Source organism: Rhinopithecus roxellana, chromosome 6, assembly GCF_007565055.1.
Source record: "Rhinopithecus roxellana isolate Shanxi Qingling chromosome 6, ASM756505v1, whole genome shotgun sequence".
In the NCBI taxonomy this organism is placed as follows: domain Eukaryota; kingdom Metazoa; phylum Chordata; class Mammalia; order Primates; family Cercopithecidae; genus Rhinopithecus; species Rhinopithecus roxellana.
The window spans coordinates 17,215,301-17,242,249 of record NC_044554.1 but is presented as its reverse complement, the minus strand read 5'-3'; the positions used below and the strand labels follow the sequence as shown (position 1 = coordinate 17,242,249).

Here is a 26,949-nt window from a genome sequence, read left to right as displayed (position 1 = left end):
TCTCATCCCCTATTTCAGCTCTCTGCCACTTCAGACAGGGCTGTATTTCTGTGAAGCAGAAGAACACGATTCTAGAAAAGCTTTGAGATTAAAAATGCCTTCTAAAGATTAAAGTAAAAACTCTTTAATTTAGATTCTTCTAACTCTACGAACTCAGAATTCACTATCTGTCTCGTTGGGCTAAGGCTCATCTTGAGCTAATGGTGAGGGACACAGAGGCTTGAAGTTATAAAGCAAAGTAGTGGTGGAAATATTCTTTCCAAAAGATGTAATCAACTTAAAAACTTTCTTCACCCAGGTTTAAAAATACTTATCAGCACTATTAAGTTTTTCCATTTTAAAAATTGAGTATTCTTTACATACATTAAAATTTACCCTTTTTAGTGTAAATTCTATGAGTTTCAAAAAATACATAGTTATATATCACTACCATAATTAAGATATAGAACAGTTTCATAACCTCCTAAAATTCTCTTATCCCCCATTGTAGTCAAGCCTCCTCCTACACCCAGCCCTGGAAACCACTAATCAGTTTTCTCTCCCTTTAGTTTTGCCTATTTGAGAATGTCATACAGATGGAATCACACAGTATGTCACTTTTTTAATCTGGCTTCTTCCACTTAGCATAACGCAGCTGAAATCCACTCACGTTGAGTGTATAAGTCGCTTGTTCCATCTCATAGCTGAGAACTATCCCATTGTACCACAGAGTGCTTATCCATTCGCCAGTTGATGGATATTTGGGTGGTTCCCAGTTTTTGGTGATTATGAATAAAGTCACCATAGAAATCCGCATACAGGTTTTTGTGTGAACATAGTTTTTATTTCACTCAGGTAGACACCTCAGAGTAAGACTCCTGAGTCAGATGTTAACTAAATGTTTAAGGATCTGCCAAACTGTTTCCTAAAGTGGCTACTCTACCATTTATTCCAAACAACATTGTGTGAGAGTCTTAATTACTCCCTGTTCTTGCCAGTAATTTTCAGTTGTGTCATTATTTAATTATAGCCATATAGGTATGCAGTGGTATCTCATTGTAGTTTTAATTTTTATTTTTCTACTACTGATGCTGAACATAAAAGATGCTCTTTTATGTGCTTATTTGCACATCGCATATCATCTTGGTAAATTGTCAATTCGATTATTGGATTCAGGGCAGACGGGGTGGCTCATGCCTGTAATCCCAGTACTTTTGGAGGCCGAGGCGGGTGGATCACAAGGTCAAAAGAACAAGACCATCCTGGTCAACATGGTGAAACCCCATCTCTACTAAAAATACAAAAATTAGCTGGACGTGGTGGCGTGCACCTGTAATCCCAGCTACTCTGGAGCCTGAGGCAGGAGAATCGCTTGAACCTGAGAGGCAGAGGTTGCAGTGAGCTGAGATCACACCATTGCACTCCAGCCTGGTGACACAGCAAGACTCCATCTCAAAAAATAAAAATAATTGGATTCAAACTATTAATTTAATGGCTAATGTGCATATAACATCTATATAGATTATTTCATTTGCTCTTTACAACTCTGAGAAGGAAGTAGGACAGGTATTGTTCCATTTTACAGATGAGAAATTGAGGCTGAAAATGTTACATGACTTCCCAAGTTCACACCAAGGGGCAGAACTAGAGGTGGAAGCCAGGTCTCCCAGTCGCCACTCTCTACCACAAGTTGCTGACTTGCTTCGTAAAGACAAGCAGGGCAAATCTTGACTCAGCAGGACTGTGAACAGTCAGCTGAGGCTCCAAGTGACTTAAAGCCCTAGAAAAAATTATGGAAAGGTAAAGCCTGTCCTTCCCTGCTGTGTGACAGATGTTTCCAACCCCCTTACTTCAGCAAAACTTCCCTGTGCATTATATCCCTTCTTTAGAGTCTTAACTCTCAGCTACCAATACTTAAAAACAGAGTCTATTAAGCAAATCTCTGACTTCCTTGCCTTTCTACCACCAGAGTAGAGATTTCTGCACTTTAATGGGAGTTTTGAGAGACACTGCTTCTTCATGCAGTGGTTTTCAGCATGCAGTGGTTTGCAGACTGTTCTGTTACAGCCTGGAGCATCCCAAGAAATGGCCTAAAGGGCCTCTGTGGGTGGGAGTCAGGGTGGGTGGCAGCAGGCTTTGGGTCCTACTTGACTAACCAAAGCAGTTCCATTTTTATCTGTTTTACATATTGGGCTTTCATTTAAAATTGTATTTGAGAAGGAGGATGTGTCGCTTTCCAAACAGGTTTGAAAACCACTGCCTCAAAGTTTGTCTTTAAATATTTGAGGGTAAGAAGGTCTCCAAGCATCATTCAAACACTTAACACATGCTTGAAATAAATGAACCAGCACATTTCTCATAGATTCTCTAATGCAGATTTTACTCATTCAAATTCATCCTTAGGCATCCCCACATTCCCAAACCAGTCCCGGATTTTTTAAAATCTTAGAAAACGGAGCTGAGTTTCCTAACCTGTGCTCACACCTCTCGTGAGTTATACCAAGATATTGACTCCCCTTAGCCCTCAGAGTGTTCAGAAAGAATTTGGTATCTTCAGACCTTGATCATTCTCATGTTTACTCCAGTGCACTGTCTAGATATCATCCTTTTTTATATGTGTCCCAATGTGGAAAAGGTTGGAAAACCTCATTAATATAAGAGTAGTGTTTTGGGTTTGCGCTCTAGAGTTACTCAGTCAGTTATCCTGATTCTCACTTACTAGCTGAGTGGTCCTGGCAAATTGCTTAATTTATGTACCTCTCAGTTTCCTGATCTTTGAAATGGGGATAATAGCAACATAGTTCTTTTTTTGTTTTTTTTGAGATGGAGTCTCACTCTGTCGCCCAGGCTGGAGTGCAGTGCACAATCTCAGCTCACTGCAATCTCCGCCTCCCGGGTTCAAGAGATTCTCCTTCCTCAGCCTCCCTAGTAGCTGGGATTACAGGCGTGCACCACCTGTATTTTTAGTAGAGATGGTGTTTTGCCATCTTTGCCAGGCTGGTCTTGAACTCCTGATCTCAAGTGATCTGCCCACCTCGGCCTCCCAAAGTGCTGGGATTACAGGTGTGAGCCACTGTACCTGGCCTAAGAGCACCATAGTTCTTTGAACTGTTATGAGGATTGAAAGGTAATGTACATATGTGATCCACGCAGCAGAATTCCTAGTACATAGAAGGCACTCAATAGATAGTAGCTCCATTGTTAACAGCCCCACCTATCCATAAGATTTGCCCTTTTGGCCATAGAGGGAGCTAAAATTTGCCATAGATTCATTGCTGCACCTTTGATTATGCTTTTAAAATGAATATAAATGTGAAGCTTCGATAATCAAATACCATCACCACTGTAGAAGTTATTAATGTTCATAACATCTAGTTTACATCTCTGGTAATAAAAGTGAAACAAATACATGTTTGAAGGCCATTACGATGGCTCCATACTTGGAAACAATGCTTCAGAAAGAGCAGATGCAAAGTAAAATAATTTGTTCTGCAATTTTTTAAGGTACTTTTACATTTTATTACAAAAAGCAATCACCTTAGTGATGGCTGAACAGATGCAAATGAACCTTTATAGTTTGAACACAATCCTTAAAACGTTTCTCTTTTGAATGCCAAATGACTTCACGTTACTGTCCTTTGATCTACCTTAATCATTTTAGTATTTTCCTATAATATTCTAAATTAAAAGAAAATAGATTTCAATACAACCACACCAGTATTGTCTAACCCCAGACAACTGTAGGTTGCAATAGGAAAGAGTTTTTATAAGGAATGACACTAAATTCATGGATCTTTTTACAGAATAATTCTAGTCATTTGAGCAGTAAGTATTTATGTCTCAAAGTGACTCCGTGTCTTCAGTATCTGAGTATTTTCAATTCAATTCAGCTTCAAGGAATGTCACTGTGAAGATATTTTTTTAAGTAGACAGTAATATCCCTGACCTTAAGAAATCCAATTCTGTTGTTCTCTGATTGCAGGTCATATTTCTTTCTTTTTTTTTTTTTTTTTTTTTGAGACGGAATCTCACTCTGTCACCCAGGCTGGAGTGCAGTGGCATGATCTCAGCTCACTATAAGCCCCGCCTGCCAGATTCAAGCAATTCTCTTGCCTCAGTCTCCTGAGTAGCTGGGATTACAGGCATGCACCACCACGCCTGGCTAATTTTTGTATTTTTAGTAGAGACGGGGTTTTATCATGTTAGCCAGGATGGTCTTGAACTCCTGACCTCAGGTGATCCACCCGCCTCGGCCTCCCAAAGTGCTGGGATTACAGGTGTGAGACACTGCATCTGGCCTGCAGGTCATATTTCTAGTATTTTCACAGATCAATGCTCGAATCATAGCGACTCTCCCCCTGTGTCCAAGGTTCAAACACAAATGGCCTTTCAGAGTCTCCATTAGGAATAATGATGGACCTGCTTCTGACAATCAGTTTAGATGGAAGTTTCTGTTATACTGCCCTAGAAGACATGAGCCCTCATTTCTCAGTCAGACTAGCAAACAGTAAAGACATGCAGTGTCAGTGCTTCAGCTGAGTTTGTAGAACATTACCCAATTCCAAAAGCCATTCAATGGCCCTTAGCTACCAGCTGTGTAGCCTTGAACAAGTTCCTTAACCTCTGTGTCTCTGTTTCCTCATCTGTAAAATGTGTCTGTTTACATGTATTAACATTAGTTAATACATTTCAAGGCCTTCAAAGAGTGCCTGGCATCTAGTAAGTACCTCAGTCAGTGTTAGCTATTGCCATTATGAGTAGTATCAATAGCAATAATGCTTCTATTATCTTCCTGACCACTCTAATCCAAAAGGCAGTCATTAGGGGGTTCGTGCCCTGTACTGAAAGTAGGAAAGCAATGTAGAACTCTTATTCATGGCTTCAGCCTGAAGCTGGATGCCCTAAGGCCATTGGTGAGGTTATGGGACAGTTAACAAAGTCTCTTTCCCCACCCACCTCCAGCCCCACCCCCACCTCCAGCCCCACCCCCACCTCCAGCCCCACCCCTCCCCACCCCACCCCTGCCCACAATCTCTGGCTCCCTTCTAAGGGTTTTCTTGTTTACATTTTGTTACAAAAAGCAATCACCTTGGTGATGGTGGAACAGATGCAAATGAACCATTATAGTTTGGGCACAATCCTTAAAAGATTTTTCTTTCTCAACCTTTGTGTCTTCAGCACAGGATAAAATTAACTCTCCTTTGATGTGGGTTATGCTTTCCTCTTCTGTACAAATGTTTGCTGGAGATAAGAGCCATATGGGAAAACCCAGAATACAGATACTTATTTACTGCAACAAGCAGTTTATTCCTACTGGGTCAGCTCTCTGGTTTTACCATCACTTTGGTTATATATCATAAATAAGCTGTTGAAACACAATTTCTGTAGATGAGATTTTTTTTATCTCTGGCTTATGAAGTGAAGGAGCACATTTTATTTTTTAATATTGCTGGGCTCCTACAAGATAATTTGAGAAACCATACATCTTGTAACTCAAAAATAATGGGGTGTGTATGATCTGTGTGTATATATACTGATATGTACTTATGGATTAATCAATCTGTTTTCTAGGAAAGATCCAAACTGGCTAGAACTGACAATAGGAAGGGTAAGAAACTTGATCCTAACTTAGGAGAGGGGCTTGCTTCTCCCACAGTGAAATATAAGATATTTAGAGTCTATCTTACCTGTGGGTTCATTGGAACATTCTCTGGCATGTTGGTTAATGACTTCCCAGGGACAGAGCTCCTTTAAGTAAAGCTATTACTGCATCATTAGAGCTCATAACAAGGGAAAGAACAACCATAAAAATTCAGAATTTGACTTTGCGCCCTGGGAATCCGAGCTTCTCTTCATCCCTCTCCATCCTAAGGGGCCTCCAATGAAAGCTGGGAACTCTTCCTAGTGTATTTCTGTGGCTGGCTTCCTCCTTGTTCACTCTCCCCAAACTTAGTCATTTCCCCTCCTGCTTCACATACACATTACCATTTCACCACCATCCTCCCTCTCAAAACTGATCAAAGTTCCAAACACAAACCTGTTTTTGACAGATTATACTTTAAATGAAAATCCTTTGCCCTGAAGTGTTTCCTCAAGTCAGCATTTGATTTCAAGTCTTCCATTTCTATTTGTGGAATATATGTATTCACTCATCAAATATTCATCAAGCACTTATTTTTATGTCAAGCACTATGCTAGTTATTAAGTACACTGTGATAAACAAGGCCAATGTGGTCATTGCCCTCATGAAACTTACAGCTAGCATTTGAGACTGATGTTTATCAAATAAGCAAGCAAAAGTATAATTACACATTATAATTACTACAAGGAAATAAAATCGAGATGCTAGTGAGGAAGGTGGAGTATCTACTGTAGATTGGAGTTCTCTGGGATGATATTAAGAGTCCTGAAGGATAAAAAAGAACCCGCCATGTTCTTTTTAGATAGTTGTGGGGAAGCTTTCCCCCAGCAGAGAAGTCAACAATGATGTCCCAGAATAGAAAGTGAGCTTGGAACATTTGAAGAACTGAACGAAGACCAGTGTGGGTGGACAATAGGCAATGAGGGGAAATGAAGCTGGCGAGGCTGGCAGGGGCCAGATCATGCAGGCTTTTGTAGGCTATGTTAAATCATTTTGGATTTTGATCTAAGAGCGGTGGGGATCCATTGAGTGTTCAAGCAAGGGAATGGCATGATCTAATTTATGTCTCAAAGAGATTGCTGTGAATGTTATACAGATCATCACTGGAGGTGCGCAAGAGTAGAATGAAAGAAGAGTGGGTTTCTGTGGCCAATGTGAGAAATAGCTTGGCAGGCCAATCCCTTGAGTAGGGTAATTAGGTTAGTTGCCCTAGGGAGGGTATGTGGTTCACAGTAGACTACACTTCTCTTTTCTGAATAGCACTGAAATTCATTTTTGAAATTTCTGTCTTCAACAGCATCCCCAAGGGTTTATGAAAGATGTCCACACTGTGGCCCTCTTTTAATTGTGTCTTCAGCAGCCCACAGTGGTTGCATCCTTCCAGGAAATCCCTATATTTTGAATTAGGGCGGTGAAAGTGAAGGTGAAGATAAGTTGACAGAGTCCACATATATTTGAAGATAAGACTAATAAGTCTTGCAGGTGGGTTGTATTTGTGCAATAAGGGAGAGAAAGGAATCAAGGATGACTCCAAGTGATGACTGTACCATTCACCAAGATGGAGAAGTAAGGGAGAGAGTGCAGGATAGGCTTGGGGGGGAAAGATTTCTATTTGGACTTGTTAGATTGAAGAAGCCAATGAACTGTCCAAGTGGACATCAAGAAGGCAGATGGACATACCAGTGTGCAGCTGGTAGAGCTCAACAGAAATATTTGGGAGTATTGTTGTATAAAAGCTGCATGAATAATGACAACACCTAGGAGGGAATGCAGAGAAAGAAAACTACATAGACCAAGCCCTTAAAGGGTCAGGTAAAATAAGAGGAACCTGCAAAGTAAATTGAGGTGAAACTGCCAGAAGTAGGATAAAAAGCAGGAGAATGGGGTGTCCTGACAGCCAGGAGTCCAGTTTGTTAATGGAAGTAGTCAGCTGGGTGAAAATGTGGTGAGATATAGTCGTCCTGCAGTTTCTGTGGGGGATTGGTTCCCAGACCCCCACAAATATCAAAATGCTCAGATGCTTAAGTCCCTTATATGAACTGGTGCAGTATTTGCATATAACCTACATACATCCTCCCATATACTTTAAACCATCTCTAGGTCACTTATAATACCTAACACAATGTAAGTGCTATGTAAACAATTGCTATACTGTGTTTTAAATTTGTATTACCTTTAATTGTTATATTGTTACTTCATATTTTATCCCAAATATTTTCCATCCTCAGTTGGTTGAATTTGCAGATGTAGAACCTGCGGATGCAGAGGACCAACTGTGTTAAGTCGAATACAGAGTCCTCTGGATTTCACAACAGAAAGGTCATTGGCAACCTTGACTAGAGCAGTTTCACCAGGACAGGAGGTAGAGAGGGCAGGCTGAGGAAGCCAGATGGGAATGAAAGGCTGTTTCCTTCTTAATTTCAGCCACTGGGCCTGAGGACATTGGACAAAGGGGCCGCATAAATCCCAGCAGGCCAGATATGGCTGACTTCATCCTTCTATGATGGGTCTCTGTTTTTTCTAATTGTAGTTAGAGCATCTCAGAACATGAATGATGCTGTGTAGCACATCTTCCTTGGCAACCACCTCATAAATGAACATGATCACACACTTTAGCCGATATCCAGGTTCAAAAAAGGAGAAAGGGAGACAAGGAAGGAAGGAAGGAAGGAGGGAAGGGGGGAGGCAGGGAAGGAAGGAGGCAGGGAAACAGGGAGGCAGCCAGGGAGGGAGGCAGGCAGGGAGGCAGGGAGGGAGGCAGGCAGGGAGGGAGGTAGGCAGGGAGAGAGGGAGGGAGGGAGGCAGGGAGGCAGACAGGCAGGCAGGCAGGAAGGAAGGAGAAAAACATGGTCTGAAGGAAGCAGAACTAAATTGAACTCTTCTGGTTACTATATATCAAGATTTCGTAAAGACTAGATTTTCCAGTCTTAGAGAAGGACTCTTCCTGTCCACCACAATCTGTGTCACCTTGCTGAGGCAGGTGATAGGGCAAGGTGGGATACGGGCTGCCTGCTGAAGAGTCCCCTGGTGCTTTACAGAGCTTTGCAGGCTAGTGCCTGGGCAGACACCACACGTCTGATACTGAACTGAAGAGTTCCTATGCAGAAAAACGAAACTATTCAACCACTCATATAGATGTCTCTTTTAAATCACTTTATGATATAGTAAATCTTAATTTCTCATATTTTTAATCAGTAGTGACTTGGAACATTTTAGCTTTTAGTTTCTCTCACTGTTAAGTGTTTAATGATCTATGAACAAACTCCTGAGAAACTTTTATAAGAGGAATCTTTGAATTTGTGAATAATTTCACCTTTCACGATATGAAAAATCAGTGGAGGAGGGAAAGAAAACAGTGTCTCCCTGAATCTCAGAAGTAATTTGAGGCCAACTGATGATGGATGGACATTTATTTGTCTGGTTTAATATGTTTTCATTTTTCTGGATAGGAACTCTCCAGTTCAGTGCCAGACATGTAGTCAGATGTTCAGAAATAAATGCTAAATCTTCTGCTTAAGGACAAGATCTGGTTCCTGTTGGTTGGCAGTGGCCACTGTTCATGCCCATTTCACATATTTTGATCCTATTTGCAAGGTAACATCTTGGGATAATTTCTAAGTAAAAAGAGTCAAGAACCCCAAAATTTTACTCCCGACTGGCCCATTTTGTAATCTTGGTCAAGTTACTTAACCTCTCTCTGCTTCAATTCCTCCTTCAGGAGATAGTGTGAGTTATATCAACCTACTCCCTTTATCTAAGAAGTAATTTGAGGCCAGCTAATTAACTCTACCATATGTGATGTAATGATGGGGAAAAGAGCTATTAAAATGTGAAATGTCATTACCATGGTCCAAGTCCGAGATCACTCGTACACAAGCAACCCTCTAGTTAGGCCTTTTGAAGACCACTTTTTAACTCTTCTAAGCTGTATCTCGCTAGATGGGTGGGTTGCCACCACCTATCATTTGTCAGTCTGATTTTAAACTCTAACCCACCCAAAAGTAGAACACATTCTCATTTTCACTGGATATATTTGCCTTTGAGGATTTCAGACTATTCCTTAAGGTAACCAAGGATACCTGAGGTGTAGCAAAATGACACCTGGGAATCACAGCACCTGGAAATGACTGCCTTATTGCGCTTATTCAAAACCTCACCTGCAAGGGTACTAGTTAATGAAGCGGCTTCCACAGGAGCCCAATCCGTAAGTAGGCAGCAGGTGGGGTGCAGAAGAAAAACATGCTTTCCCTTAGAAAGTGTATGTCTCACATTTGTAAAGTTGGATATTTTTTCCCCGTCTTACAAAGGAAGAAATTGAGGCTCAGAGAGATTTAGTTGTTGGTCCAAAATCACGTCGTCAGTAAATACATGCCAGAGCCAGGATTAGAGTCCAGGGCTTCTGATTCTCTTCTAGGATTTTACTATGTGAAAATGATAATGGACATCAGCGTATGGAAGAAGGAAGGTTAACATTATGCCCAAAATGTTCCATTCGAATTTCACGTAGAATGAGAAACTTTTTTCATCTGCCATTCTAAAGATGGCCAGAATTACGGGGAAAACCAACGCCACTGCCCTTTTCCTCTCCTTACTGCTTTATAAATCAGTATCAAAGGTACTATATAAGAATCCTCAAGTTTCAAACAAAGTAGACCTTCGACATTAAATGACTGAGTATGCACAAGTATCCCTGACAGACTCTGACACGTTACAGAGGCAGGAACTTGAATCACATGCACTGAGGCTGCTGTATGGGACTGAATCTTTTAGCTAGTGAGGGAGGCTCACCTGGCACCCAGAATTCAAATCTATCCATGTGGTTTCTTTGTTCTCCACTCACAATCATATACCAGTTCTGTGGAAGAAACATTACACTCTAGAATATCACAAAATTTGAGCATTTCCAAGGTCATGAGACGTATTTCTTACAAATATCAAGGATTCACAGTAATTGGATTCCCTGCTTTCATTTCCCCTTAGTGGCCAGAAGCTCCAGGGAAATGTTGTTGCTCACAGTCGTAGCTAACTCATCTCAGATTCCTAATACATCTGTCCTTCTACTTGGCTTCTGATCAGCTGTTGCTTAAAAAAAAAAAAAAGTCATCTCTCATTTTTATCATTGTTTTATATGTGTTTTGATGTTGTCAATCGTCTTAGATCCTTTTTGGAAGTAGATAACTTAAATCCTAAGTAACTGTTGGAACTAGACTTCCTAGAAAGAATCATCCTAGTCCTGGGGCCCTGCATAATGTTAGAAGTACTAAGAAAAATTAATTTCCATCCGGACTTGGCAAAGAAAAATAATGTAATTAAGGACGATTTTAAAAAAAAGATCGTTTTAAAATGAATTTATCCATATTCTGAAACTGACAGCAGCTAGGAATATGCTTTGAGTGACACCTACTGGTTGAGAACGTGAGAACGTCACTTTCCAACTTCGAGAGAACCCAGATCAGTGTTTCTCAAAACTTGGCTCAAGACCAAGCTTGTCCAACCCGCCGCCAGCTTTGAATGTGGCCCAACACAAATTCGTAAACTTTCTTAAAAGATTATATTTATGCCTGGACTTTTTTTTTTTTTTTTTTTTAGCCTATTGGCTATCGTTAGTGTATTTTACTCGTAGCCGGAGACAATTCTAATATGGCCCAAGAAAGCCAAAAGATTGGACACCCCTGCTAGACCACCTTTTTCAGAATCACCTGGGTGCCTGATAAAAATACAGAGAACTTCCTGGGCCCCGTGCTGCTAAAATCTCCGGGCCTGGTCCTCCCGGGGAATCTGTATTTTTCACCACCACCCTGGTGATTCCGAGGTCTGCTCGAGTTGGAGACCCATTGATTGATTCAAGAGCTGTCAAGTGAGCTGTCCACACTGGACTATCAGGCCCGAGGACACCCCTGGAAGTTAGCAAGGCCAAGGCGAAGGGATTAGGCCCGGGCTTCGCGTTCGCCTCCCCGGTCCACGGACGGGGTTCGGGGCGTGGGGGCTAAGTGGGGCGGAGGGAACCCCCAAATCCCTGGGGGCGCGGCCGCTGCCCTCTCGGCAGTGAGGGTGGGGGTGGGGGCGGCGGTGGCTCCGGCCCCTGAGAGCAGTCGCCCCATCTGCCTGCCCCTGTCCCCGGCATAGAGAGGGCGCGGGGAAGTCCTGCGCGCGCCACTGCTAACGTTTGTGCTTCCCGTCCACAGACGAACCCGCCCCCTGGAGTTCTCCCGCTGCCGCCGCCCCAGGTCTGCCGGAAGTAGGCGTCTCCCTGGACGACGGCCTCGCTCCATTCTCTCCATCACATCCAGCCCCACCCTCCGACCCTTCCCACCAGATAAGCCCAGGCCCAACTTGGGATATCAAACGGGAACACGACGTTAGGAAACCAAAGGAGCTTTCAGCCTGCGGCCAGAAGAAGCAGCGCCTCGGGGAGCAGAGGGAGCGCTCGGCGAGTCCGCAGAGGGCCGCGCGGCCGAGGCTCGAGGAGGCGCCCGGCGGCCAGGGGCGGCCCGAGGCCGGCAGGCCCGCCTCGGAGGCCAGGGCGCCCGGGCTCGCGGCGGCAGACGCGGCGGACGCGGCACGGGCGGGCGGGAAGGAGGCGCCCCGCGCGGCGGCGGGCTCCGAGCTCTCCCGGCGCGAAGGCCCGGGCGCTGCGCCCACGTTCGCCGGCCCGGGCAGCGGCGCGCGGGAGGTCGAGGGCAGGGCGGGTGCGCGCGCGGGTCCCCGGCCGGGCCCGCGACCCCCGGGGGGCGCCCCTGCGCGCAAGGCTGCCGTCGCGCCGGGGCCCTGGAAGGTGCCAGGCTCTGACAAGCTGCCGGGCGTCCTCAAACCCGGCGCCTCGGCCGCCAGCAGATGAGCCGCGCGGCCAGGCCCCGCCCGCCCCGGCGCAGGCCGTTCTTCTTAGGTTCCGTCTCACGGCGTTTTAATTTATTTTCACTGTCACACGCATAGATCCACGAGGCGCTAAGGCCTGGGAGCATCGACGTGAAGTCCCACGTGTCCGGTGTGCTTGGGCGGCATCGCGTCCACGCGCAGACCTAAACTGATCCTAAAGCCCCCGGTTCCATTGTGGGGGCTTTGGCAGCTATGGAAGAACCAAAATAACGTGAAGAACATCACAGAGAGACAGTGCAGTGTAGCTTTAGTTTGAGAAAAAAAAATATTCCTCCCCACTGCATGAAGGATTTGGATGTCATCCAAACTTTATATCAAGAAACTGGACAAGTTAAGAGCAATCACAAACTGGAATATCGCCTTAAAAATCAAACTGCACGGAGCAAGCTGAAACTGAGACAAGATTATATCTTTTAATTGATCTAAAGCGTTGTAAATAAATTGTTCTCGACATATCTAGACAGGGGTTAAAGGGTTTCTTTGACACATTCGGAACCGTTCACCCATGACATGTTTCCATGGCTCACCCTTGGCATCCATCCTCGGTGTTAGCAGCAGCGTTCCCTGCCTCCTGCAGGATGACTTAGAAATCTAGTGAGTTTCTTGGTGTGATGCCATTTTTATTGCCATTTCTGTGATCGAATCATATCTCTGTACATTTTCAGTGGTAGAAAAAAGGTTTTAAAAATTGTATCCTAGGGAACAGTTTGCCATAAGTCAGAATTTTGCAGTTTAGCTCATAGATCTTAATTGGTTTTTCTCTAAAATATGAATGTTATAATTGAAGGACCACAATTTGTTTAATCAAGATTGGCAACGCTGCAGTTCCTTTATGAAGAGGCTTTTCTGTCGTCCCAGGCTAGCAGAGATGGATAGCTTCTTTGTCAGCAATGTGATTTCATTTTTGTCTTATTTTAAACCCTGTCTCATGACTTCATTTGCACTTTGACAGAGCAGAGGCAGAGTATTTGTCTTATATTTCTCAGACTATAATGAATCTCTAATGTTAAAAAATTATAACCAATTTATTTTCATTAAAGAACGTGAGTCTTTTTAGCATTCCTTTCTGCTTATCCTTCTTACTCTTTCTTCCTTTTGTTTCCATTGGTTTTCTTTCGTCTTGTATTCTTTGCAAGTGTTTTATTTTGTTAGCGACTTCTAGATGTTTATCTTCATGGATCTATGATTGGCCTCCTAGTAAAATTCTAAGCCTTGCCTTTCCTGCTGTTTTAGCATTTCTTTGTAAAATGTTAGCTTCCATTAATTATCTATTGGTACTTACTGTAGCTACACATATTAAAAGGCAAAGTGTTTCTGAAGGCAATTTCTTTTTAATATGCCCTGAATGAATGAGGCTTCATCCTTTCCATATTCTAACTCTTTATAGGCGTTCAAATGCAAATAAGCTTCACCTCCCTGCACTTGCAGTCTAAAAAGTAAAAGGGGCGATCAGGTTCATCTCAAAGGTCACAGGTAATAGCCTTCCTGGGCTGATCGTTCCCTCTCCTTGTAACTGCAGCATCCTGAGTAGCAGTTTAATTTTCATCAGACATGGGAGTAGTTTAGTTGTTTGACAGGAGGAGAATAAGGTTGAAAGCCTCAAGTGAAGGATCTTGCAGCTTGTAAAAGCAATTTCCAAAAATGAAACCCATTCATCATAAACAAAAGCACAAACACATGTAGCAGTTTATAATGCTTTTGGTTTAATCTCAATTAGTCTTTCTCCCCTGGACTAGAAATCCAGTATAGTTTGCCATTAATTTATTGAATCTGGTTTTGGACAATGCTTCTGTAGTGTAGCTGCACGTCCTGGTACTGTATCCTCCGACCTTTATTTTCCATGTATCACAAAAGGAAAAAAAAATTGAGATTACACTGGCATAAACTCTAATTTGCACAGTTCACAGCTACTACTTGTGCAGTAATTGCTTTATGCGGCTGTAATCCATAACCTGTGAAGACAGCACATCATCTAAATCCCATTCCAAATAATATTTCTGTGTAGTGTTAGCTGTGAATTTACCCTGTACAGCTGTATCTCTATAAATATAATTCCATGTATTAATAGTCACAGAAAGACTGTAAGTGAGCAACTATTTTTATGAAACGCACCACTATGGATAAATTAACTTTTACAGAAATCTTGTTTACTGTATGATATTCTAAAACACTGTCAAATAAAATATATATCCAAAAATATTTTCTTTTTCCAACTATATAGGCTGTGTGTTGATTTGAAATAGATTACTGGGAGTTAACTTAGTTTTTCAAAACTGCAGTTTTCATCGATTTTTTTTTTTTTTTTTTTTTTTTTGGATGTGTAAGTTTTAATGCTCCAAATAGGAGTTTTTTGAAACTTGAATCTAAAAGCAGTGGCATTACTGGGAAAGATTGTTGGCTTTTTTGGCCAGTTTTCTCAGTCTCGTTGGTATTTGCTTGTCAGGTTACTACATCATTTATGAATTGGCTGTATGTTGCTTGCTACATTGATTGATATTTTACCTTTTTTCAAAAAGGATTTAAAGTATCCATCTGTAATAAATTCCATCACATTTTTTCCTTTTAATTCTGAAATTTTCTCATACAAAATCCCAAGGAGTTCATGCAGAAGCCAACATAGCGAGCAGCAGTGAACTGGTCCAAAATGAATGGTCGAATATAGCTTTTGTCATGTATTGGGATGCCTGTGGTAGGAAGGGAGAGTTCTGCTTGGCTTGTGAGTGATTACAACCCTACCATCGAGGAGTTGACAATCGGAACGAACAGTTCAACACTAATCAAGACTCCCCACTCCACCTGTCAGTAGGAGGCCTAAAGTTCCCAAACTCAATCTTTTATTCCAATACAAAAATTAATATCGTGCATCATTTTTATAAAAGGAAAGAGGTGATGTATAAAATGGAACACAAAAATTAGGAAATTTGTAACACATGTAGTTCTTTATGAAGTAATCTGAGAATGGGTCAGTGCAAGCTGGAAAAGACCTATACAAAAATGTAGTTTAAATGGAATATAAATATTCATACTGCACTACTTATTTTTAAATAATACAGATTACTAAGACACCAAAAGATAGGAAGCCAGAGATCAAAGGACTAGGATAGGGACAGGGCAGGAACTAGGGGGAGGCCAGCAAGGCCCCTGCTGACTTGGACAGGGCCTTATCATGAATTCATGTCTCCAAGGTATAGGTAGGAAACTGAACAGAGGAGGGACTCAGATGGGGACTGGCCAAAGGGCGAGTGCGCCCTCCTCTAAAGCTACTGGTTTGTCAAGTCCAGCACGGAACAGTATTCCACCTTCTCAAGAGAAGGAAAAAAAAAATTCAGGTATTTGAAATTTTTTGGTTTTTCAAGTTTGACAAGTTTAATTCACATTTATAAGAAAGGCTACACAAGGGGAAAAAAAAAAAAAAAAACAGTACCGCAACAAACCAAATGCAGACACATCTGGTCCACAGCCCACCAGTTTGGAACTACAGCCAGGCATTCGGCAGGAAAACCCGGGCCTGGGTCACCTTCCAAGCAGTGGAGGCACAGCCCCCAGAGGTGGTAAACCCTGTAGCTATTGAGGTTCGCACACGCCAGGAACTGCCTCAAATGTGTATTCCAAGCATGAGACACGCCACCAGAAACCTGGTTGCATTTCTGCAGTAGACGTGGATCTGCTGTAAAGCTTTACAGAAACTGACACTTGCATGGGCCCTGAATCTTATTTGAAAGTTTATATTCTCTTTTTAATGTGTTTCCCCCGAAATTGTGTAAACTTGGGGCTCGCCTAAGTAATCTGCCCCTGCTCCCCTGATACTGCTGTTTTTCAGGCCAAAGTCATGGCAAAAATCGAATGATCTCTTTGCTGAAATAATTTGGATTTAACAGACATTTCTGCTTCAGACAACCATAGTGCCAGACAGGATGCCTGTAAAATCACAAGAATAGTTTCCAAGTCTTACCATAGTAAGATTCCTGTGTTTAGTAAGTTCTGCATCATGCCTAGTGTATGCAGGGACCCAGTTATATGTGTAGAGATTATGATTATTGGTGGTAATAACAGCTGTGGTTGTAAACATTTGGGTATAAACAATGGGGCAACACCCTAGAATTAAACCAAACCCTTGCTGGGCATTTGGTAGCAGATCACCCAGGCAACTCAGTGATCAGTGACTTCATAAAAGCTTAAGTCTGTCCCACCACCCCTGGGGAAGGAAACTGGCCACCACAAATGACAGCCTTATCTTAAGAACTCTAGGAGTTTGATGGAATCTTTTCTTCTGATGAAACTGCTTCTTGGAGAGTGATCTCACCTGGAAGAACCTGGTATTCTGTGAAGCAATAAAGTGACCTTTGACCTCCTAAGTGGGAGGTACATTTTCTAAAACTCTAGCAGGCTGTGTGCATGTCCACCTGCTCTATACAACGGCCCTTTACATGGCAAGGCAAGGCTCCATCTATCACCTGTCCTGCATTTGACACTGGTACATTATGGTGTAAAAACCTCTAGGGAATTAAACAAAGGGACAATTGGCGAATGCAGCCCTCAGCAGTAAGAAATAGTTAAGTGGGCAACACCTTATTTGATCAAGGAGCCCAGGCAGAGATCCTGGTGATCTCAGAATTGGCACCTACATTTATGTGAGTTTTCAAATAAAGTCAGATTTCTGATTGAATGTGTCTGCCTTGACCACTTAGACTAGCTCTGCCAATGAGATTATATAGCACATATTTTCCTAGATTAAAGGCATCAGGGCTGGGCACAGCGGCTCATAGCTGAAATCCCAGCACTTTGGGAGGCAGAGGCAGAAGGATCGTTTGAGCACAGGAGTTTAAGATTAAAGGCATCAAATCTATCATTACTTAAGGTTTAAATGAATATATACTTAGAGCATGCATGCATACAAGAGGAAATACATTCTTTGCAATATTTGAATTTATGATTTAAAAAACGGAGATGTCAATTTAACACTGAAATTGGATCTAATGGTTTAGAAAGTTATTTTAGGGGCTATGTGAGCTAAAAAGAGCACTCACATAGGCAAACCTCCTCAATTTAGTATAATAAAAATTTTCAAATAGCTGCTATGTAAAAACACTAATGGTGTGCAGAGCACAGGCCCTATTCTCAAGTTGCCTGTAATCTAGTTAAAAGACCATGACAGTTAAGCCAGGACAGAATGTGGTCTGTGTGACAGTAGGAATGCAGGATTCTGTAGGATACAGAAATGCTAAAAGTTGTTCTGGATAAGTGGCATTTTAGTTGGATTTTGAAGGATGAGAAGGAAATCTCTTGAAATCTCAAGAGGCAGAGCGAGTATAAGGGAGAGAACAGCTTGAGCAAAGTTAAGAGAAATGTTGGAGGAATGTCAGGGTAGTGGGAAGTTATTGGGTTTTGGCTGAGAGTATATGAGAGAGTGGGTGGAGGGGGGATTAAAGCAGGCCACGAAGCCATTAGTGAACAGTGGAGAGTCAGGAAAGATTTCAGAGCAGAGCAAAGACAAGGTCAGCCCTGGGCTCTGAAGTTAGTCCTGGCAGCCTTGTCTAGGAAGAAGAGCAAGTGGAGAAACTCTTGTAGGTGCTTCATATCAGTCCTGGTGAGAGACAAGACCTGCCCACCTGGAATGGATGGGAGAGTTTTGAGGGCTTTTGAGGAGGGGAAACAAGCAGACCTCAGACTTACTGGATGCCGAGAGTTAAGGACAATCACAGCCTTCAAGCCCAAGTGAAAGGAGAAAATAGGAAGAGGATCAGATCTACAAGGGACATCACGGGGCTCTTAGATTGCCCAGATGGAAATATTCATCCAGCCAATAACCAAGACTAAAAATGAAGATGTTTCAGAAAATTAGATTCAGGTGAGAAATTAAGTCTAAAGATTTAAGAGTCAACTCCCTAGAGCCCCACCAAAGACCCATTCCTAGACATTCTGATGTAATTGGTTGGGATGGGACCCGGACATCAGGATTTCTTTTAAAGCTCCTCAAGGAGACAAAGGTTGGGCAGCCAAGGATGAGAACCATTACCCTAGGAGTAAAAGTTGATTATGATCTTCAAGGTAGAAAATGGACAAAGGGAAAAGGGACAGGAGCCACACTGGGGAGATGGGTTGGGGAAGGAGTGGTTGGAGAGACTGGACAGTGCAGGGTCATGGACTCCTAGGGAGGAGAGGATTTCAATGAACAAAGAGTGACATCAGTGACCACATGTGCAATGATGTCACTCAGAAGCAGGAGTATGACTGAATCACTTATTTTTATTTTTGGAGGTTCAAGAGACCTATTAGTAGAACAGTACGTTTATAAAGGTCACTGAGTGAATGAGGAGTAAGGAGGCAGAAGTCTTGCTGACAGAAACATTGTCGATTCAAAGGAGAAACAGAGGAAAATTGCTACTCATGGTTGGCTGGTTGTTTCTTAGTCTGGAGATGACTTTTGCCTGCTTTCAGCCCAAGGGGAGGGAGCTGGGGGAAAGGAGGGAAAGTGACTGTGGGCTGCAGGCAGGGAAGGAGGTAGTCAGAAAGCCTGGAGGAAATGGAGGTAGGGAAGGAATACGGAGTACCCCAAGAGGGGTCGGGGGGCATGGAGAGGAGACTTGGCAGAAGAACACTCATCCACTTCGAGAAGGTTGTATGTCTTTCAGAGATTTGGAAAAACACTAAAGAGGCAAATTAAGGGAGTCCATATCCTGTGCCTTCTGTGTTTTCAGCTAGTGGAAATCTGCTCAAATTTGTAAAATGTAGAGGTGACACTGAAAATTTGAAAAGAATTAAAACATTTTCCTGGAAATCTTGAACAAGAGAAAACAAACACAAACAAGAGAACAATAGAAGAAAGACAGGGCCTTTCTGAAGCTACTAAGTGGCAGATCTAGAATTTTTTCTTTTCAGAGCAGGAGTGAAAGTTTACTAAAAAGCTTTAGAAGAGTAAGGAAAGAAGGAAAGTACAACTTGGAAGAGGGCCAAGCAGGTGACCTGAGAAACGAAAGGCGCAGCTTACCTCTTGACTTGGAGTTTGATCTGTTGGCCTACTTCTGAGATCTCGCGTTTCTTCTCCCCACTCCTGAGATCTTATTGAGAAGCTGCTGATTAGTTTCACGTGTTTTCTATTAGGAGCCTGTCTTTCCCTGGCACCAGCTATGACCAATTACTACTTTAGAGAAAGTTAACAACCACCTGACCATCCCCTGAGGGTCTCTCAACACTCCTGGTGCGCGTGGTGGGAGTGGAGCCCTATCCTTCCCTGCTCTACCTAACTAGCTGCCGACTGTAACATTTTCCCCCTCAAGAGTCCATGACCCCAAATCTTTGGGGTAAAATGGACAGAGGTCTGCCTTCTGTAACTGCTTCATGCTGACAGAGGGGCAGTGGTGGTTCTGTGGGTCTTGATTTCTTGCCTGCAGGGCTGAGTTGGCTCCATGAGTTGGTGAAAGCGGTATCCAGCCAGGTCAAGGGTGACAGGGACAGGATTTTGCCTCTGTCGTGTCCCACTGACAGGCAGTCTAGAGGGTCTGTGTAGAAGGGTGATTATTAAATATTGAGAGGATGGTATCCCTCACTGAGGATCATGTGGAACTTAATGGTCTGAAGGCAAGAGGAGACAAACCAGGTTATTAGATTAGAAGACACAGACCAAAGCAAAACAAGGGGGTGAGGACATCTCCAAAACTTCTGAGGCTGCTGACACACCCAGGTAGCTAGTGGCTATAGTGATGCCTGCTAAGACTTGGGTGCATGGGGTTTGGCTTTAGTTAGCTCCCTTGGTCTTATTTTCCCAAAAAAGAAACCTCCAGTTTACCCCCATCACCTGGCAGGATTTGGAGGATAATTGCCCAGAATTAGAACATTGATCTGGATTTTTACATTACTCATCCCTTTTGTTTCTTCTGAGCTGCAGCCAGAGATCACTGGTTGGTTTACAGGAATAAGCAGGGTTGATCTAAAATCCAGACAAAAACTTAAAAGCAACTTATGAGACTTGAATTTAATGACAGGTGTGCCATAACTTTTGAAACATCATTTCTCCAGTCCTTATTTTTGTTAACAAATCATGATAGGACTGATTTTTTTGCACAATTAACTTAGTCTTATTATACTTGGCCTTATTTGCATAAAGTGCAGCAAGAATAATTATTTTTCACATAGGCTTTTAAAATTGGCTTTGATGGAACTCTGTTCCATAAGGAATCTTAGATAAAACTTTTTAAAGACCAGCCCAGCCATGGGTTTGTACCCCCAAATACCTATGAATTGGGTAAATTCCTCTTCTTTTAAGGTACCAAGATAACTTGGGGCTCTTGGGCCTGTTAGAAAGTGACAGTCTTTACTCACCACAGGTTAAGAACCCTGTACAGGGACTGTGTAGACAAGGAATGAGGCCAATTTTCCCAAGGGGCTTTTATTGGCTCTATAAGTTTGATTTCTTAAAGAAACATATACCATTTCAGTCAAAGCCTTGATAAAACAACAAATTTCTCCAATCACAAAAGAAAACATTCTTTCTTTTTTTTTTTTTTGAGACAGAGTCTCGCTCTGTCACCCGGGCTGGAGCGCAGTGGCCAGATCTCAGCTCACTGCAAGCTCCGCCTCCCGGGTTTACGCCATTCTCCTGCCTCAGCCTCCTGAGTAGCTGGGACTACAGGCGCCTGCCACCTCGCCCGGCTAGTTTTTTGTATTTTTAGTAGAGACGGGGTTTCGCCGGGTTAGCCAGGATGGTCTCAATCTCCTGACCTCGTGATCCACCCATCTCGGCCTCCCAAAGTGCTGGGATTACAGGCTTGAGCCACCACGCCTGGCCAAAAGGAAACATTCTTATTCCACTTTTGCAAATAACTATATTGCCATAAGAATACTCACAAATTTTCCAAATTCTAGAGAAATCAGGTAGAGAGAAATATGCTCCAAATTTTGTTCACAGGTGTATACTATACTCAGTTGTCAAAGAGCTAAAAAGTTTCCTTGACTCTGAAAAATAAAACAAAGATTAGCAATGTTTTCAACAAAAAGTCAAAAAAAAGATTACTTCACTCTTCTATTAGTTCAATCCATTCAGTTAAACCCTGTTCTGCTTGATATTCATGAACATTTCAGCTCTATATAGGTATAGCTTGGATATCTGCTTTTAATTAAGTTGACTTTTGATCATAGCGCTCTTAAAATCCTTTTAATCTCTTATACCTGACTTTAGCCTGGCCAAATGGCAAATACTTGTGTCTTTTGAGCTTTGCCAAAGGCAACCTCACAGGTGAAGTCGATAAGTTTTAATTAAAGTTATGACTTAACCATGAGTGTACAAGGTATTTTTAGAAAGGTGATAAGCAATTTTTACAAAATTTAGAGTCCACAAAAGTAGCTCTGAGAAAGGAAAATTCAAGAACAGAAATCAGGCTGGGTGCAGTGGCTCATGCCTGTAATCCCGGCACTTTGGGAGGCCGAGGCAGGCAGATCATGACGTCAGGAGATCAAGACCATCCTGGCTGACATGGTGAAACCCCATCTCTACTAAAAAATACAAAAAAATTAGCCAAGCATGGTGGTGGGTTCCTGTAGTCCCAGCTACTCGGGAGGCTGGGGCAGGAGAATGGCATGAACCTGGGAGGTGGAGCTTGCAGTGAGCCAAGATCACACCACTGCACTCCAGCCTGGGTGACAGAGCGAGACTGTCTAAAAAAAAAAAAAAACAACCCAGAGAAATCAGTCCGAAGTTGTTCATGGAGGGGCAGGGAATACAGTGATTTTTACCATTTCTACAACCAGTTTTCACAGAGAGAGAAGCCAGAAGTCTGACTGGTAAGAATTTTAATATTTTCTTTTGGAGGAAAGGGATGCCATTTGCCCCACCCAACAGGCTTAGCCCTGTCATCCTTATTCTACTCTCCATTATAAAAGACTTAAGAGGCTAATCTGAGGACCTCCTGCACAGGGGTACTAGGTTTCGAAGCTGAGTCTTATAATTTCTTTCCAGTTTATTTTTAAGCCAAGAGGTTTAAGATTCGAGGAAATTAAACTTCTCCCAGTTTTGGGGAATGCATCCAAGGGGCATGTCCTGTGATATGGAGATGAGATTACCCATCTGCCACTCATGAAGAGAACAAAGGAGGGGAAAAAAAAGAAAAAAGAAGGCATCCCCCCTTTCTTCCTATTACTCTGGATGGGGCATCCCCCATCGTCCTGGGTTCCAGGCTTAATCAGTCTTACTGTATACCCTTGGTTCTTGGTTCCAGGCTTAGCCACTCTTACTCTGTACCCTTGGGTAGATCTAGAACTCTAACTTAGGTCTGTCTTAATACAAAGTCTGGTATTGAATAAGTGCTCAATAAAGAAGAGTTAAATAAAAGAATACTCCTTCCAAAGCACTTCCGAGAGCAGGAATGATTCAAGCCTCCCTGTTTATCTGCAGGCATTTCTGAAACAGAGCATGCTCTGCCTAGGACTTCCTGGGCCGTCTCTTCACCTGACACAGCCCATATGTCTACAGTATTTGTCCCCTAAAACTAAGACATCTAGCCTCATTCCAAGGCCAGGAGTCAAGGACATGAACAGTAGAGTTAATCTAGCATTAGAATGGCAGGATTATTACTCTGGATATATATAACTATTGTTTTCAAAGTGTATTATGCATATTCCCATTTGATTATCACACTATATAAAATAGGAATGGGAATGATTATCTTTGCAGAGATGAAGAAGTTGTGGTCTTTAAGATTATTTGCCCAAGTCACACAGCTACTAAGAAGCATAGCACTCAGCTTCTAAATCCCAATCTTGGACCCTTTCCAGCACACAGCGTGAGGAAGGGTGTAGAGGGAGTACAAGCACAAGGCCACCAAGTGGGAGGAGCCCATGTCCTGGGCAAAGGGGCAGGACAGGGGTCAAGACAAGGGAAGGATATCAGAAGTGGGTAAGATGGTAGGGACTCCTAGACCATGTAACTGCAGGGGACCTCAGAGAGAGGGAGACAAGAGGTTGTGCAGTTTCAGGTGGGTCCTTCCAAATCAATATGATTAAAACGACTCTTAGGAATAAAGAATAAAACATGCGAATGAAAGCAGAATGCTCTCTTAATGTCTTTAAATGCTTGCCTTAAGGCAAAAGCCATAGCAAAGGGAGACTGCTGAACCATTAGGCAAAGGAACTGTCCTATGCATCATAAATTCATTCACAAAAGTGTTAGCACGCCAAGAGTGCCTTGTTACTGGAAGCAAAGACAGAAAAGATTTGACTTCTTGAAATCCAGGTACCACCAGGAAAGACATGAGCCAATTTATTTTTCCAGTGCTTAACAAGAGAATACAAATGAGCTACAACTGCTTCAACCATAATGGACATGGAATAAAACGAGAAATTCATAGAAAGAATGCTTCAGAACAGAGACCTGTGTACACTACTCTTTTCAAACGTTAAAAATTAACAAGGGTCATGAGATTCAGGGACATACCTTCAACTGTCTCTGTGTTATGCAGGCCTGCCTGGATTCTTGCTTCTTGATCTAGATTTCCAACTCAGATAGACCTAGTCATGGCTCAAAGCAAGCCAAAGTGAGCAAATGAGGCACTACAGGACAAAGGCTGAGATTATACGTATATATACTCACACATGACCACACAGAGACTCACGAGCGCACAGACACACAGATGCACACACATCTATCCAGGGACTCCAATTTTAATACTTTTATTGTGACAAAATAACATCTATACCAAAAAGTACACAAAAAACATTTGGATGGTTTACTCAGTTTTAAAATAGGTACACATAGAACCATCATCCATGCTGAGAAACAGCCTGGGATCAATTACTTGAGACTGGGCCAGGCACGGTGGCTCATGCTTATAATCCCAGCACTTTGGGAGGCCAAGGCAGAAGGATCACCTGAGGTCAGGAGTTCGAGACTAGCCTGGCCAACATGGCAAAACCCTGTCTCTACTAAAAATACAAAGATTAGCTGGGCATGGTGGAGTGCGCCTATAATCCCGGCTACTTGGGAGGCTGAGGCAGGAGAATCACTTGAACCCCTGGTGGGGAGGAGGTTGCAGTGAGCCGAGATCACACCATTACACTCCGGAGAGCCTAGGTGACAGAGCGAGACTCTGTCTCAAAAAAGAAAGAAAAAAATTACTTGAGACTAATACAGAGTAAATACTTGACATGTACTTTTATTAGTACTGTTATCATTAATTAAGAGACATATACCATTTGCAGTGGTGCTCTGGGACTGCCATTCGGCAAGTATGTTTTAGGTGTCAGCCGGGTGCCAGGCGCTGTGCAAGGGCCACACCTGTGACAGTGAACTAGACTGGCAGTGTTCCCCACCTCTTTTCATCATCAGGTAAGTAATTCCACAATCAGTGACACAATTGCAGGGTGGTGGGTGCCCCCAGAGAGAAGTCAAGGACACCACAGCAGGAGGCTTGCTGGCTGAGGGGGCAGGTGAGCCCAGCTTCTCCAGAGGAAGTGACTGCTCTGCTGAAGACTGAAGGTGCCCAGGACTCAGACAGGAACATGCTCTGTGGTACGGAAGCGTCTGGGGGAGAGTCAGGGTCTGAGGGAACCAGGATGATCAACTCACCTATTAGCCAGTGACTGGCCTGATTTTCAAAATAAAAATCCACATTGCAGCAAACCTCTCAGGCACGGGCGAACTGCGGGGCTTGATTATCCAAGAAAGAATGGTGCGGTGATCAGGCTGGCAAATCTGAGGCCCCGACAGAAGCCAGTTGCCTCAGGCACAGAGGATGAGAGAGAAGTCGCCAGCAGGAGGCTGGGAGCCACAGAGTCCAGATCACGCAGGGCCTAATCGGCCTTGGCCAGTATGTGGGCCTCCATTCAAAAGGCAGGAGGAGGCTGCTGATGGGTTCTAATTGGGCAGAACGACATGATGTGATGTGGGTTTCTTGTAAATAACACTCTGGCAACGGAGTGGAGACTTCAGAGGGGATAGGCCTTGTGGAGACCACCATTGTGCTCTCTACCCAACTTTTCTCCCCTGGCCTCAGTTCCTCCTCTCCTCACTCCCCATTCTCTGTGTCCTGTGCTGTAGGCTTCCGAGCCCTGGAGGCTGGAGACACCAAGCTCAGCCTTCCTGAACTTCTGTCTTGGGGCAGGCATGAGCCTTTCAGGGAGGGCTCCGGAGGCCTCACTGGTACACTTACAATTCTGTGACGAACCTTCCCGGACAGGTGTCATCAGTACACCAACTCACAACCCTCACTTTCCAGGTTCTAAGACCTTTTCTCCAACACCAAGGTGTGGATTGAAAGTTGATCTTATGTCTGTGGAATTAATACTCACTATGCCTAGCATAGAATAGGTGCTCAGTGAATTCTTGCTGAAGGTTGAATAATTTTTTTAGAACTGGTCTCTTCTCTAAATCCAACATCATTTCCCTGAGTGTATTAGTCCATTTTCACACTGCTGATAAAGACATACCCAAGACTGGATAATTTATACAGGAAAAAGCGTTTAATGGACTTATAGTTTACTTGGCTGGGGAGGCCTCACAATCATGGTGGAAGGCAAGGAGGAGCAAGTCATGTTTTACATGGATGGCAGCAAGCAAAAAGAGCTTGTACAGGGAAACTCCTGTTTTTAAAACCATCAGATCTCACGAGACTTACTCACTATCATGAGAACAGCAAAGGAAAGACCCGCCCCCATGATTCAGTTACCTCCCACAGGGTTCCTCCTCCCCTGACATGTGGGAATTGTGGGAGTTACAATTCAAGGTGAGATTTGGGTTGGGACACAGCCAAACCATATCACTGAGTAGGAATGGCTTTCAGCCTGGCAAGCAGCCCTGATGAGTCAGAGTGGGCAATTTGTGATTTTCCTCAGGTTTGCAGCTGTGTCTACAAAGTTCTGACACAGGAGCCTGATACTGTTATTTGAGCATCCCTTGGGATGAAAGCTAAGCTTCTGGGACTCATTCAGGTGCTTTATCCAAAATAAACCCAATAACTCTTTCCCCTGGACTTTCTCCTCCTCATGCTGAGACCCAGCCTTTGAAGCTAACAGGGCTTGAGAAGGCCTGGCCCTGGCATTTTTGAGGGCGGGGGAAGGCAAGGGCAGGAGCAGAGCTACAATGATGGGGCAGGCCTTCTTGTTCCAGCTTTCCTTACACAAACCCAGGGAGAAACTTTCCACTAATATCCTTGGCTGAATTCAGGTACATGGTGTCCAGCTGGTCAGGATTCCTTAGATGGACTTGGCCTTCACACTGTGAATGTTTGCTGGAAGTGTGTAAAAGGCCTCTGCCGGTCTGAGCCAGGACTGGTCCAGACTCCCTCTGCCTCTCTGCTCCAATTGCAACTCCTCTAAATAATACACACACACACACACACACACACACACACACACACACACACACACACAGCCAATATATCCCATTTGACTCCCTGCCTGGGCTCCTGCTACTCATGTCAAGCAGCACATTTGAGCTGTTTCAACCAACCTCAGCCCTGCAGCCT

At 43.3% G+C, this 26,949-nt stretch overlaps 1 protein-coding gene across 2 annotated transcripts in view; it reads left to right on the top strand.

Moving 5' to 3' along the window:
- Positions 1 to 14,694, top strand: part of MAGI2 (membrane associated guanylate kinase, WW and PDZ domain containing 2) — a 1,518,597-nt gene extending 1,503,903 nt beyond the window's left edge. The window contains exon 22 of one of the 2 annotated variants that reach the window (XM_030933117.1): positions 11,806 to 14,694. In XM_030933117.1, coding sequence (XP_030788977.1) covers positions 11,806 to 12,458 — 653 coding nt within the window. In that variant the 3' untranslated portion in view covers positions 12,459 to 14,694. The remainder of the gene's footprint in view (positions 1 to 11,805) is intronic. The other variant, XM_030933118.1, reaches the window with a different exon arrangement.
- Positions 14,695 to 26,949: the final 12,255 nt, after the last annotated feature.